The sequence below is a fragment of the Vidua macroura genome, chromosome 1 (assembly GCF_024509145.1).
Source record: "Vidua macroura isolate BioBank_ID:100142 chromosome 1, ASM2450914v1, whole genome shotgun sequence".
Taxonomy (NCBI): domain Eukaryota; kingdom Metazoa; phylum Chordata; class Aves; order Passeriformes; family Viduidae; genus Vidua; species Vidua macroura.
Window position 1 is genome coordinate 47691658 of NC_071571.1, and position 16290 is coordinate 47707947.

The 16290-nt window shown below is 38.5% G+C and overlaps 1 protein-coding gene across 3 annotated transcripts in view; it reads right to left on the reverse strand.

Annotated features, from left to right (window-relative positions):
* The window catches only part of ELMO1 (engulfment and cell motility 1), a 303043-nt gene that overhangs the window by 209412 nt on the left and 77341 nt on the right, over nt 1-16290 (reverse strand). For all 3 annotated transcript variants that reach the window (XM_053976921.1, XM_053976912.1, XM_053976927.1), the window contains exon 7: nt 7284-7453. In XM_053976921.1, coding sequence (XP_053832896.1) covers nt 7284-7453 — 170 coding nt within the window. The remainder of the gene's footprint in view (nt 1-7283; nt 7454-16290) is intronic.

Here is a 16290-nt window from a genome sequence, read left to right on the forward strand (position 1 = left end):
CATTTTTCTTGGTTTTTCAAATACTACAGTTTTGTCTGGAGTTAGCAAAAAATTAAAAATTTATTTTGCCCACCTTCATACTCCGGAGAATATTTGGAAATATAAATTCACTCCTGGAGTTACTCTTTTTATAACATTTTACATAAGTAGTTGCCAAACAAGACCCAGTATAACTGTCTCCTCTCCCCATCCCTCTTCCTGTCAACAGGGTGTTGATATCACCATTTTAAAGGGGTTATTTAAATGCTAATATTCCCAAACACAGGCAAAGTAAAAAAAAAAAAAAAAAAAAAAAAAGCCTGGAGAAATAGCATTTAGGATGGAGGGACCAGCAACTCTCCCTGTCTTCCCTCCAAAATGTGATCTTTGACAGTTCCACCTTCAGATGACCTTGAGATTGGCTCAGTTGGTTAAAGCACGATGTTAATAACACAGAGGCTGTGGGTTCAATCCCTGTAGGGGCATTCACTCAAGAGTTGGATTCGATGATCCTTCTGGGTCCCTTCCAAGTGAGACGATTCTGTGATTTTATCTAAAGCCCACAGTGTGTGCTTTGCATATGTAAAAGATGTAAGAAAAATTGTACTTGTGTGTGCTGAGAGGGAGGGTGTAATCCAAGCCTGAAGACTGATGGGGAAACAAACCCAAAATAGAACAAGCAGGAGAAAAGTAAACCAACAAAAAAAAAAGCCACTCCAGAAAAAACCCTACTCCTCCTTCTTTCTTTATGGAAACTGCACTGAAAGATGGAGCTGCAGCCTTTTCTCATTTTCTTGCCATTACCATCTCCACAGTGGTATAGTAGGATTATCTGATTTTATACACTCTTGGATTTCTGCCTCACAGACAATAGTCACCCTCTCCCGACATTACAGAAGCACTAAGAAATTAAGATTACATAAAATCCCTGTTGGACAAGAATTGATTTGGCAGCAATGTCAGATTAAGTAATCTATGCTTCCAGGTGAAGCTTCACAGGGATAGTTGAGCCTGTTTAAAACCTTGTGCTGTCAAAAATACAAATTAATTTCCTCCCTCCATTGGCTGAGTTTCTGACAGTTTAGAAAATTGAATTGCATTCAATTATGCAAATAAAGGAGTCAAATAAACATTGGAGATGAACAAGAGAGGGAGCAGGTACTACACAGCCAGTAGCCAGGAAGGGTGGAAAAGGACTACGCTATATAGCGGCAAAAATCTACTAGCTTAGTATTGTTCCTATCTTCTGAAAATTCATTTTCCATTTATCTAGCGAGTTGGGCTTTCACAACTGTTTTCTGGGGCAATGCTGTGAGCTCAATCAGGGAACTAAACTGGGTTAAGGAATATTGTATTAAAAGTAGCCTTTACTGTCACTTTTCGTAACCTACACCAATTTCCCAGTCCAGCTTGGTAGAAACAGTACTGGTATAACTCTTCAGATGAAGCAGGACAGGAACAAGTTACTGTGAGCAAGGGCAGCTTAAACGTTTTGACAGCACTGCTGAAATACTCATTAGACTGGGATGGAAAAAAATCACCAGCAGGTATTTGAGCAACTGTCCCAAAAAGTGTGCTAAAGTCGGAGCAACTCCAAACCAATCTGTCTTCAGTTTTCCACTGGGTTGGTATACAGTATTATCTCTGTAAGACAAGCCAAGAGCTAGAATTTCACTGAACAATGCAATTTGTCTTTAAAGCATGCACAGTTGATCTCTTGGAGACTTCCAGCTGTACAGCAGCCAACTCTGGAACAGCATGTGCTCAATAGAAGGCTCCTCTCCGTCAAGACACAAAACCCATACAAATATACATTTATTTCCAAGTTTACATGAACTTGACCTAGCTGCATTTATTATTTCCAATAGGAAGATGGCAAAATTTAATGACTAAAATTAAAAGCAAGGTGTTTTTTTCTCCAATTTGCATATTAAGCAATTATAACTTCCTTATAATTAAAACTATCTGCTAACCAGGCGATCTGCTACCTTGTCTCAGCAGCATCTACTAGCATGTTCCTGTGCTATGGCAGTATGACAACAAAGCTGCTCAGCACAGCCTCATCGATGAAGCAGATGTCTGGAGAACAATCTTCTCAACAGCAGCATAAACAATTCTGTTCTGGTTACCATCAAGACAGCTAGGCTTAGTATAGTGGCATAGTGTCTCTTTTTTTTTTTTTTTTTTTTTTCCAGAAACTGTCTGTTATTTCAGCCAAATGGCAAGTCATAGAAATCAGGATAATGCCAATTAAAAAAAAATCTGAAAACTCTGCATAGGCCTACCTCCTTTCCCTCCCATGAGACCACCCTTATTATTATTATTAGTAATAACAAAAATAAACATAGCTTCCTTTTATAAACTCTTTGGTCTTTCAGTATTTACATTTTCTTTTCTTGCTTTATAAGGCATTATGAGGATTTTTTTTCCATCTAAGGAAGGCTGAGAGTCTGTTCCAGTCACACAACTATTCTGATACATCAAGTAAAAAGTCCTACAACTTTAACAGTCTTCTGCTACATCAGAAAGATTATCTGTGCAGACGTGATTTTCTGAAACACAAGTTCTAGGCTCGACTATGGAATACAGCTCTGAATGAGAGAACTATGTTATCACAGTTGAGGTAGCAAGAAGACATGACTCCTTCTTCCACCTTGGTTCCTGGAAATATTTTTTATCCGTCATTAGGATACCTAGGACTCAGCAGCATTGCTCATTTTTGCCCCGTTTTAGGGCAGTGCATTCTGAGGGGGAGTGGAAGCAGCACACCCTTACACTTCCCCTTTAGACAGTCTGTACACCTAAGCAGATGGACTGCACAGTTAGCTCCTCTTAACTAGGCATGGACTGGCTTCTGAACAAAAAGTTTAGCATTAGGAGTGCTGTGGAAATCACTTTCTGAAGTCTCAGAAAAGAAAAATAGCTGCCTGCACACATCCACCCCACTCTTTGGGGATACAAATGCACAGTCTGAGAAATGATTGGACATCATGGATAATTATAGGTTGGAATCAGCATTTTCTTGTTCATCGTGCCTTGTCTTGCAGTCTTTTCTATAATTTATAGGTCACCCAAACCATAAAAACAAACATAAAACTATCTTTTTTTTTTCCCCTTTTTCAGTTAATAAGACTCATAGCAATGCTGTGGAAGTAAGAATGTGCCTGAAGGAAAAACAAGATAAGCCATCTCAATCAACAAGATCAAGATACATGTGGATAGTTTCTGAGATGTTGCATCTCTGCTGATATAAAGATATTCATACTGACAAGATGCACTCTCAGCTTCACTAGGGCCCATGCACGCTACCAAACCCTACAGCTTTGTGCTTGCACACACCATGCCCGTAGTTCTCTATTCTCTAACACATTCTAATTTTCTTCAATATTCAGGAATATAACATATGGAAAACTAACTAGGAAACACTTATTTCTTACCAACTTTTTATATTACCACTTTTCGTCACCTGTGAAATGAAAGAGAAGCAACTAGAAATCCAGGGATTTACATTCTCTTACCCTGGTCACTGTACTTTAATAGTCATCAGTTTCATTCACTGAAATAATGACTAAGTAGCACAATAAACAAAGCCAACTATAAATAAAATATAGGCCTCTTCCTCAGTGAAAGTTATATAAAAAGATGAAGTCTTGTTTTCCAGAGACTACCCAGTAAAACTTAATTACACACTCAAATTATAACTTAAGAGCCGCCTCTGACACAAAATTCATGTGCAAAGAAAACCTCAGAGCAACCTTGCACTGAGCACGATGGCACTTCTAATGAGCACTGCCTGGCCCCTCAGGGAAAATAGAGAATAAAGCTTGAATTAAGAAAATTCATAGATTTCTAGCACAGCTGCAGCACACCGTGAACAGAGGCGCCACTCAGCCTGGCCTTACAGATGTAGGGCTGTTCCCAGCTGCATCAACCCACAGGCAGTTGGCACAGCACACAGAGGGGATCCCTGCAGAACACCAGCAGCCACCCCATAGGGTATGTCCCATTCCTGCTCTCCCAGAGTCTCAGTGCCAGTCCCCAGGGTGCAATACAAGAGCAGAGACAGCCATCACCCTCACACAATTTCACAGCACATCTGCTCTCAGATTGTGGCTCAGTGATACACCTAGGGTCTATTGCCACAAAAAAAGGGCCTTTTCTGCATTCACTCATTACCAGCTCCTCTCTTGTTTCTTCAAGTCCCTAATTGAGCAGAAAACTAATTTCTAACAGAATCATGTACTTTGCAAAAAGTTAAACAGGCTGGATTGGCTTTGTGAATCACACAGACACTGGAACCAACTCCTGGAATCAGCTCCTGGAAAAAAAGCAGAACTGGGCTGAAGAACAGGGGTTAACACACAGGAAATGGGAGAAGGCAGCAGGGAACTGGACCATCTCTCAGCAGCACCAAGACATTAGGTTTGTCTCAGCTGTAGGGGTGACTCATAGCCCCACTCAAACAAGGCTGGCTCTATAGGAGTAGCACCAAGGTGGCTAAGATAACTCCATAGTGAAGATATACCTTAAATGCATCTTTATAAAATACGTTGTCTTCTAAAACTGGGCCATGAAAGAAGTTTCTGCCCCACCCCGAAATTTCTGGCTCCTCATTCCTCTTCTAAGGCCCCCTGCCCTTTATAATGCTAGTGTAATTGTTTGTGTAGATTCACCTATGGACATTGAGAGAGCAGTGTAGGCTCACCTATGGAAACAGAGAAAAGCTTTATGTTCTGAAGCATTTTGGTGACCTTGCCAGCCTCACAGCCCACAAGGCCACATTGCTGAGGGTGCTGAGCCCAGGTTGGGAGCAATGGCAAGGAGGCCTTCAATTTGATTTATCTGTTCAGTGAGCATCTTGTGTGGTGCCTCTTATTAATAGTAGTGCAGAGAGTCTAAGCAAAAACAAGAACAGATCATAAGAGGACAACTGACTGATTCCAGCTACCTTTCTTTGACAGTTTAGGGCACTGAATTAAAAAAAAAAAGTTTCTTTTCTTTCTTTTGAGGAAGTAGTTTGTCTGTTTGCTTAGTATGCTGACACAGTAGCGAGTGACAGACCCTGATGTGAGGGAGCAGATTCAGTACCTTGAAGTGAGATGAGAAAGGAAAGCAGAAGCACCATGGCAGGCTTAGGCTGCTGTGCCTCTGTATGTTTGCTCCTTTCATCAAATCCCAAGTTCTGTTAAATATGCACTCATCAGCCAGTGATGCACAGTATAAAAGCAGAAGGGAATGTACAGCATAGCACAGATGTTCCTGCTTTACAACTCCTTCTGCAAAACCAGACTTGGAAAAAACTGACCAGCTCACACTCTCAGGAACTGCAGAATGTCTAGGCTGCTGAACATGAAAGACTGCAGTGAGTACTAAGAGCTCATCAACACATGAAGCTGCTGGAAACTGTTACAGTCTGAATCTTTGTCCAATGCCCAAACCAAAGAGTATTTCTCCCCACAGACAGAAATACTGATAAATACATTAGACAGGTAGATCGATCAATGCATGTTTGATGACACATGACATCAGCTAAAAAGAAAAAAAATTAATCCCTCAAAATGTAGACACTTAAAAAATAAAATAAAATAATAAAAAATAAAAAGGCAGTAAACTCTGCTCATATGTCCAGTTTACAAGCCTGCTGTGTGGTTTGGAAACTTATACCTTCGGTCAGGACTTATTACAGGGTATAATTTGCAGTTCTTTCAACAGCAGTGTTGCCTTCAGTAGTTTCCCTCCCAGATAGTTATTTTTAATCCAGACCAACTTGGGTCATCCCACAGCTACAAAACAGCAGTACAAATGCATCTGAAGGGTGAGGAGGACACTTGCTTTAGTCATAGTGCAGCTAAAAGAAAAGATTATAAAAAATGTGAATGCTCCCTGTCTGTTTCAACTGAAAATGAAATGCTTTCATTTAAATACTTTCTGCAGTGGAGTAAGTTAAACCATTAAACATGAATAATGTCACAACAAAATAAACCACAAGGGTAATGACTGTTAATTTTCCTGTGTTCTGATCTTCACAGGCATATGTGAGCCTGTCCATTTAGAATACCTTTCATTAGAACAGCAACTGCATGCGTATGTTTATATCAACTTAAACTTGTTTTTCCTTTTAAACTTAATTTGGTCAATAAACAACAAATACCACATGAATAAAAGACAAGTTGAAAAATTTGGTAACTAGAAGCATTTATTTTTAAAGTTGCATAACATGTGATGTGTGCCACAGATCACATCACTGCAAAAAAATAAAGACTATAACCCCAAAATGCTGAAGATTAAACCACGAACTTTTAGAAAACTAGTATGTAGCTGTAGTTAGAAAATAAGGATTCACAGTTCCATAAGCCATTAACCACACAATTGTTTTTACACTGCCCAATCTATGGACTACTGGATTCTAGAAAGTAGTTAATTTTTCTGTGGAAAATACACAGTAGATATTGTATAAGAACCTCAGAGACCAGCTGTGTTCAACTTCAAAGACTACTTACTACTTTTGCTTTACTTCCTAATACTATTTACCTCCTTGAAGCCAAGGGAACATGAGCACATTTGTGAGGGGATTTGAACTGATTTCAGTTTTCTTTCTCTCAGGAAATGGTGAGTATTGTTGACTTCTTCCTGTGTAGTAGAGCTTGTAACTCAGTGCAAACCTCTTACTTGAAATCAAATGCTTACTGTTAGAGCATCATTTAATAGTGCAACCATCCAGTTGATACATTTCTGCTGTACACTCCACATTAAGCCAATGGACACTCAGGACTTTAGTCCGGAATTTCACCAATGATGAAATTTGATAAGGCATTCTCATAAAGAATGAGTGTGTTTTTAGAGGTCAGCTTTCATTTTTATGTCAAAAAACCCAAATGATATTAGAAAAATCCCATTCAAAAATAAAACAATAAAAACTGGAAATAAGTAAAGATTTTTTTACATTTGGGTTTTACCACACATGTTCTCAGTAGCATGAAATTTAAAACAGAGTTTTTAACTGATATCCCTTAAATAGCAGCCTTAAATATACTTTCAATGGCTTATTGAATAGAGAAGAAACTAGGACCCCAGATTCCCCAAACTTTATGGCATAGGTAATACTTGTGACTTCCTACTTGCTCATCCCCAGTCCTGCCCAGCCCGTTGTTAGGGGAAATTTAAAAAAACCCTGTATCTCATTGATAATTAATATACTATCCTAGAAGTCTAGACCTCTTGAGCTATTTAATTTCTCAACTCAGAAAGAGATCATGAAATTACCCCACAGGGAAGGAATGCCAGAGTTTAAGCAGAATACTCACTCTGTGCCACTTTCAACCATTTGCGTTAGGAGGGAAATGCCATCCAGGTTTATAAATTCTTGGGCAAATGTAACATCTCGTGAGTAGTTGGCTAAGTCTTTCAGTGCTTCTAACTTTGCATCCATACTAGAAGACTGGATCCTCTCATGGAGCTGCTGTGCATTTTGAGTCTATGAGAGAAACAAAACACACAAAACAAAAGCAACAAAACAGCTTTCGTTACAATGAAAATCATGTGTAAAATGTCAGTGTCAGCAGGAACAATGGCCATGTTTAATATTAATGATATTTAACTTCCACGCTCAGAAAAGATTAAGTAGCTCAAATACAAATTGCTTTTGTAAAAGTATATTACTCCTGTATTACTCCATTATTACCTATAATTATTTGGACTCTTGCAGAATCATTAGCTGAGCAATGGATAGATGTCCCATTGTCTCAGGCAAAATGTGAGCATTACAAATAACAGCCTTTGGCTTGAAGAACTTATGTGTCACATCAAAAAAGAAGAAATCAAAATAAAACAAACTGCATCAGACAATCTCAGTAAAATAATAGTGGCACTTCTTTTCCTGTCAATGCTTACTCAGGTTACACACTTCTCATCACCTTTAGCAGCAAAGACCACATACTGTCCTAACCATGTTACATCAAGAGAGACCAACTTCAGACTTTCTGCTCCTTCCTCCCCCTCTTCTTTTGTTCACAGTCAGTTCAAACACTCACATACCCTCTTAACAAGGAGTGCAGAATAATTACTTCCCACATAACACTATGATATTATCTGTCATACATCTTTTTGCGTGTTCAATATCCTCATGTTAGGCTATAATGTTTCAAATAGAGGATGAGTTAGTGAAATTCAAAATGGACACTGATGATAAAAAGCCAAAGAAATACTTAAATAATTCATATTAAATTTCCTCTCTCTTTAGCCGTAAAAATACTTTAAAATACATCTCACGTTTTCAATTTGATGCTTTCACTTACCTGAACAGAATACCCAAAAGCTTCAGTTAATAGCTAGCTAGGTCATACTTTTCTTAGAAAAATAATCCTCCTCCCTACATATAGAGAGATTTGCAAAATTCTGTTTCCTAAACTTCATTTCTTACCTGCACCCAAGGAAAGGTGAATGAGAGGTTATGTGTCATTAGGGAAACAAATTAAATGTAAATTCTGTTGAGAGTTATTTTCTCTGAGATGATGTTTATTCTTTCTCAGCTGGAGAAGAAATAGTGAAGAAAGGGCTCTGCTGACAGACAATTCCTTTTCTGTTCAAGTAATGAATGTACTCTTCACAGAGATGGTCATCTCTGAAGATAAAGATTCTGAGAAGGCAGTCATTTTTAGTGCAAGTGAACATTTAAACAAGGAGCCCAGAAAAATAACCAGCATAGTGTTGTTACAGATACAACTGCCTAGCTACTTAACTTTGATTGTTTCAAAAATATGAATAAATTAAATGTCCCAATCACCTCCAATATCAGCAAGATTGGTTACTTGTTTTTACAATGGTGGTGGCAAATGCATAGTCTCCAGTCAGCATTTGATCAGAACAAATGCAGTAAGGAGCAGGTATGTGGGAGAAATGTCTTCTAGTTAGTGTGGCTGTGATTAACATAGTATTGAAAAGAAATGGAATATCTTTAGTCCTGAGGTTTTTTTATGCTTTAAGTATAGGGTAATGCAGCCATTGCAGTTCCATTACCTATAAAAAGGCAGAATCCTGTCATCCAAAAGATCTTTCTGCCACTGAAGGTTACCTACTCTATCAATGGATTTGACTTGTAATGAGGTAACAATGGTTTATACAGTCTCTCTGTAATGGCAATGGCTGTCCAAATGGAAACTAAAAGGCTATTCTCTCAAGCTTAAGCAGGTGAAAAGGTAAATCATTTGCTGAAACCCATAGAAGAAGTAAAAATAGATACCACTTACTTTCAACTTCCAGGATAACTACTGAATACTTCCCCCAGCGCTTTCATCAGAGGGGGTGAAAAAAGCTTTGCTAAAGTACTCTTCTATAATCAGCTACAAAAATACACCTCTATTATTACCTGAACCAGAAGTCCAACAGCCAACTCCTACCTTATCAAAGTATGCCCTTCATGGAGCCATTCCATACCACTAAACTCCCCACTATAGCAACCCAGGAAGACTCAGAGATGCAAAACATCCTCAAAATATTGCTGTTTCACTGAATATATGCAATGTCTGAATTCCTGCCCACCTCAGGAAAGAAACACTGAAAAAATCTTCAATACTGCCACAGCAGCTGCATTCCCCAAACTTTGGAAATGATTGCTCAGATTTAACCTTAAACCTATTAAATCTGTATACATGGCTTTCTCTAACCTGCCATAGCTCTTGAAAGTTACCACTCCCACTATCTGCCCACTAAAGGAAGTTCTACTGAACTGGAAGTTCTTCTGGCTTTCCACAGGAACCCAGTCCTCTAAAAGCTCCTGGATTCAGTGAAAATGGAACAAATATGAATGGTGAACAAAACTACTGGTTCACAATGACCGAGCAGCTCTCCTGAGCTGCTCTACCAATAAGTCTGAGTGGGCAAACCTTGGGCAGCAGAGCTGTGGCCAAACAGATGGAGATTGTAATTGCCTGTGTATCATAATAGCAAGCAAGAAAAACATGTGAGCAGAGCAAAGGGAACATCTCCAAACCCCTCCACAACACTCTGTGCTGTGTAAACAACGCTTTGTCTTCATATGTATTGACAACAGATTATTTATGGTCAGGTTCACCCTTCCTCTTGAGGAAAGTCCTGTCCTGCCCCCAGCAGAAACACCTGGGGCTGGTGAACTGCTGCTCTCGTCCAGTCAGACTTGCGTTACACGTGTATTCACACCAAGCATGGAAAGAACTCCCTCCCACCATACCTGAGAACACCAGGGCAAGGATGTATATTAGCAGCTCACCTACACTGCACAACACCAGCATGAGCAGGACCAACCTATCAACTGAGATATGTTAATCTTCTTTCCTCTGCAGAGAGTGAGAGCTTTGAAATTCACCAGACTAAAACCAAAATATCGTCTTAGATCAGCTTGGAACCCTCTACAGAGCACAAAAATCCATACTACAAAAGTGGTTCAGGCATGTTTTAAGCACAAAAGAGTGCTTACTAACATCTAGGCTTTATCTGACTATGCCAGTGTTCCGTCAGCAAAGTCTACACACAGTTGCAGTTTTCTTACATTAAAAAAGTTTTGCAAGACACTACATCCAATAAATCTTGCTCCTTCTACCCTCAGATGAGAAAAGAACAGACAAATGGTAGAGGAAATATTGATTAAGGGGGTAAACATATATTTGTCTCAGCAAGAGTGCTGGCACACGTCTCACTGGCAACATGGACAAAAGTCATATTGTCTGTTGTCATCCCAAATGCCTGACGCATGAAAATATTGCCTTGGTTAACACCATGCAGTTCTCACAAGCCTTCTAATTCTTGTTGCCATAGCACTCATACATGCTTATGCAATGTACAGCTCATTTATGACTGCATTAAAAAATGAAACCCGGATGAAATATGCTCCAAGTGCTTACCAGGGAGCTATTTTAATGATTTGCAAGCCATCAGTGGATGGACAGAAAGCACAGTTCATTAAAGCAATAGCAGAGCTGGCTGCCATGTCTGCATTCTAACTGAAATATCATTCAGGTAGGAGTAAATGTAAATATATAAACCTTCACAACTAAGAATCATTAGAGGGAATCAACAGAAATATGGCTGCTCAAGGAAATGAAAGGCAGAACTAACTGCTCTCCTCTTTAGAAAGGAAGGAAGGAAGATGGGAAGCTTGTAAAACGTGTGCTGTTGAAGTCCCAGCATTTCAAAAGGCTGGCAAGTGGCATAAGCCACATGTCTAGTCTTAAATGACTTGCTCCAAGGACATCCAGAAAGGTTGCCCTTAGGGAGTAGCAGTGCTTAAAAGGAGCAGCTTGATGAGATTGTCGGCTTAAAGAGAAAACTAATGACCTAAATCCAGGATGTGACTTTCTTAGAGATTCAAATAGCCATTTGGAGGTTAAGAATCCCAAGATCATCCTAACAAGGGATTCTACTGATCAAACTATCATTTCTTTGCCACTGAATACTTTGTGCAAAAACTTTGAAAGCAACTTATTAACCAGATATACACAGGGCTTCTGTACAGAATACAAAATAGAGCGAGTAAGGACAAGAGGGAGGACACAGATCCAAATGCAACCACTATCAAACATGAATGTACCATAGAAGAAAGTTGCATCATTGATTTAAATTGCTGATTTTTCCATTATGTAATCAGTTGTCTTCCTTATCCTTTACAAAAAGCAAATAAAATAAGAGTATTGCGACCTACACTGTAGATTTCATCACATTAGTCAATATGTTGCTAGAAAAACAGCACAGAGACGATCAGTAACTACCAAATACAGCTTTGTCCTTACCAAACATTGCATTTCTGTAGTTTAATTTAAATCATTCAGTGTTGAAACACCATGGTGGCTTTAAGTGTGCCTTTTCCTGGATTGTTATTGCCATTTCACCTACAACTGCATATATGTCAGAGAGCAATAGAGGTGTGAATACATTATATAACCATCATTTTACACATACACATTCAGCTTAGACCCACCAAGACTGACTAGCATGTGATGCCAGGTAAGCAATTAGAATCTATTTTAATCAATACATGCATTAATGGCTAACATTTTTTGCATAAACTCTGAAGAACAGTTTGTATATCTAAAGCCCTGTACAGATGTGATACACAGAGAGGTCCTGTGGAATCATTACAGGCAATTAAGGAGGCAGAAACAGGGAAATAGCTATCTCTAGAGTCTTGCACTAAACCACTGACAAAAGCATTACAGATGCATAGCCAAACGTATTACATAAATATGCCTTAAAATATGCATATACAACCACTAGCCACTTCTCAATGCTTTATAAGCATTTTTTTCTTCTATCTGCATTTGAAACAATCTCTTGCACTTACTATTCAAAACATACCTTTTGAAACCTGAAAACATCAGATTAAACCTTTCTCTATGAATAGACAAACCCCAACTCCACTTCTCAAATCTACTATGAGCAGAAAGATATAAAGGTGGCTAATTGACCCCCATGGTCAGTGCTTCTGGTATAAGGGTTATTTAGCAACTAATTTACCATTACACAGTAAACATAATCACAATTACAGGCTAGAACTGCAAAAAGTTATGCATTTACAGAACTTCAAATACATGTTTGTATTTTACAATTGTTCAAGCAATTATAGATCAAAAATTCTAAACTAGATCCTCAAAATTTTACTTAGAGGACTCAGAAGTATAAGCAGAAATAGATTAAAAAAAACCTCTTTATACTTCCTAGCCCATTTAGATCACATATAAAGAACATATTCCTCATATCTGTAGAAGCATTCAGAGAAAATACTATGATGACTATCATTGAACACCTTTATTTACATGATTGCTCATTGTACACATGCTAATTCATCTGCTTACAAATGAGTGTCAGGTTTGAGAACTCAACTGATCTATGACCTGGGGATCAAAAAAAACCAAAAAAACCAAAAAAAACCAAAAACAAAACCAAAAAAACCAAACAAACAAACAAAAAAAACCAAAACAAACATGACAAAAGCAAATTATCAGGCCCCACAAATGCCACATCAGAAAAACCCCCTTCACCCAGGTTTTAAGGTAAATACCTCATAAGCAAGGCATTTTTCTAAATGCCCAAGAAACTGCTTTTAATAAACAGTAAGTGCTCAAGTAATTAGTTCTGTATGAAAACCATTAAATTAAATAAACTACACTAGTTCCTTCAATTTATTTTTCCCAATATTTTAACATCTTTTTAAAATGATTAGTCATTTGAAAAAGGATTTGCGGGAGCTGCCTGAAGGAATCCTGCAGTTTCACACACTAAAAGGTTGGACTTTGCTTGCTGCATTGCAGGACGTGAAAGTCCTTTCGGATCAGCCTCACACTCAGGAGCAATTACAGCTCATTTATACACCTACCCACCATGCACTGGAATATGGTTATCACAAAAGAGACAGTAGCACTACAGCATTTCAATTGTCACATATGTTCAAATACAAAGAAATGTTGCATAAGAAACTTTTTCATGCGTCCCTTCAGAAATGCAAATGGACAATGGTGGAAAACAGGTCATGGAAAACTGCAAAAACACACAATAGCCCAAAGAATTGGCAAGAAAGATGATCGGAGAGGTTAAAATAAATAAGAAAGATGATATAGGAACAAAGATAATATGGGAGAAATTCAATCTGCACTCAAGTTACCTAGGAAACAGAGCGTCTGTGTGGTGAGCAGTTTATAGAGGAAAAAATAGCATTGTTTAGGAAAAAAACAGCCTTTCAGAGAATATCACAAACTTAGCAAATAGACCTATGGAAACAAAGAAGCAGTTCAAATTCCCACCAGGCCTAACAACTGGCGTTTGCAAACTTTTAACTCAAAGAAATTTAAAATAGGCACATTGTAAATCTCTCAAGGCAAGCATTTATAATGGATTTAGCAGCACACCATAACTGCAGTTCTACCCCTGCAGTATTAACAATGGTTTTCAGATAAAGGTCCCTGTATAGGCACACAAAATAATCTAAATTCAAGATTAAAAAACAGAAAGTATTTAACATTTATATTAATGGAGTTATATTTCAAATCCTCATTTTAAAAAAGTCAGTCCAAAAATGCTGGTTTACTATTTCTAGATAAAACTACCTTTCTTTCCTCTCTCTTTAAAATCTTTTGTAGTACCTACTCTGGGTACATGAGCAATAAATAATTTGAGGCTAATGACAGCAAAACTCAAAAAGATTCCATCTCATCCTTTTCACCCAATTTTCTATGACTTGGGCCATGCAGCCCTAAAGGGTACAGCCAGACTACTGGCTGTCATGGTTATAAATAAGCTGCATAAAAATTAAGGACTAGAAAAGCATTTTAAGCTCATGCAGCCTTCAGAATTGGTCAACACAACTCCTCTCAACTCTTCAAGGAAAAAGGTTTCCTCAAAAGGCTTGTAAATTTCAGGACAATTTTTTTTTCCCCATGACAGCCAAAAAGTAGGCAGCTCAGGCCTCTCTGAAACTACAGGGAACACATCCCAGAAACTGCATAATGCATATGTGGCTTCTCTTCATTTCTCTTAATCTTTCTCTCCTTTCCTAAATCATCTACCTTTTCATAAAACTTTTTTTTTTTTGAGTATTATTTTGGTTTTTGTGGGGGGAAGATGAAAGATAGTTTCAGCTTTATCCTGTGTAGGATAGAAAAAACAGAGGGGGTAGGGGGAATTCAGAATCTTGATGTTTTCATATGATGAGAAAAACATTTCTCACCCAGCACTAACAGCTAGGAAAGCATCTTTCTCATTTTGTAGGAGTGTATCATGCAGCCTGTTCTTCACATTATCTCTTCCAACTACTCTTGCTCTCATACAGAATTTCAGAGCAAATATGGAAACAGATTGCCTGTTAGTTTTTCAGGGTAAATGACAACCATTGTGTGGGTCACCAGTTTAAGAACCACAGCTTGGAGGCCTTTATCTATTTTAGGTACTGCTATGATTACCACTTTGACAGTACCTTACAAAGCAAAGAGACTATTGTAGAGTGAGGACATGTAGAACTTCAATTTTTACCTATTTAAAGAAATATTTGCTAATCTGACAAAAATTAATTTGTTCCTCCTTCCAAGATACCTCTCTGATTCTGGGAAAAGTTAATGTAAAATTTTAAAACATCAGGAAGTAAGAAAATAAGCACTTGTTCATACATAAATATCACTACTGGAGAATAGAGAGTAGGCCAGCCTTCTATCTTAAAACAGGATGGCTGAGTCACTCATAACTGCAGGCCAGTGCCAGAGCAGTCTGTAATTTGTTAGGTAACAGGCAATATCCTAAGGACTCCTGACTTGATTAACTGACCCCAAGGCAAATTCCCAAAGAAACAGAACAAGCAGATGATAGTCCTGTGCAAAGCCCCACCATCCTGACCATTGGTAGTAGCAGAAAGTGTTGTATATCCAAGATTTGTCTTTTGTGTTTGTAGGTCCCATTTCCAATTGCACAAGTGATCATAAAGCCAGCCAGTCATCTCCACAGATCACTCACAGCACAGCCTCTCTTCAGTGAGGTTTCACAATCCAGCTGGTTGTGGATTTTGAGATGGGAGAATTCCATGAGTTATCTTATGCAGTTATTCCATGTTGTGTTTACACCAAAACATGACACACTGTATTTGGACTACATTGGCTCCTGATGAACCACAGACTCTGTTTTGGTTTCAAGAGATCCCGAGTCTGGACAGTACTGGAGTGGATATTTGTTATTAAGAAGTCCCAGAGGTTAGGAGGAGCTGGTGCTGGGGCTGTCTGTTTCTGAAGAATATCCATCAAATGGGGTTTATTCTACCAAAAGTGGTTTTCCCAATCACAAGGCTGTTTTGGTAATACATGCCAAGAGACTCTGGAATCACACAAATCCTGACAGAGCTATGGTCTTAAACTGCTGTTTATTTCTTTTTTTTATGTCTATAAAACTTTGAATATAATGACCATTGAAAAATATGATGAAGGCTAATGGAAACCTCTTGTCTTTGCCCAGCTGGCTACTGAGAAGTCCTTTCTGTTGAGAAGCTACTGGGTGGCAAAGCTTTGGCATAAGAATGCTTCAAATCTGCAGAGGCTAGAGCACTATCATGAAGAGGTAAACCATTTTAATGGTACACTAACTACATTTGTCAGCAAGGAAATTGGATTGCTGCTGCCTTAGACATACATCTTCCAGGACTAATAGTGGCTTTCAGCATGTGGCACCAGCACTGCTCAACTCAGCAGGAAAACAAGCCATTATAGGGCAAGCAGCAACTCTGCCATTCTTTTTAGGAGCTGGCAAAGAGATGGTTTAGGGGGAAAAAAAGTCAACAACAAAGAAACCCCACTAAAATCTCAACATTAC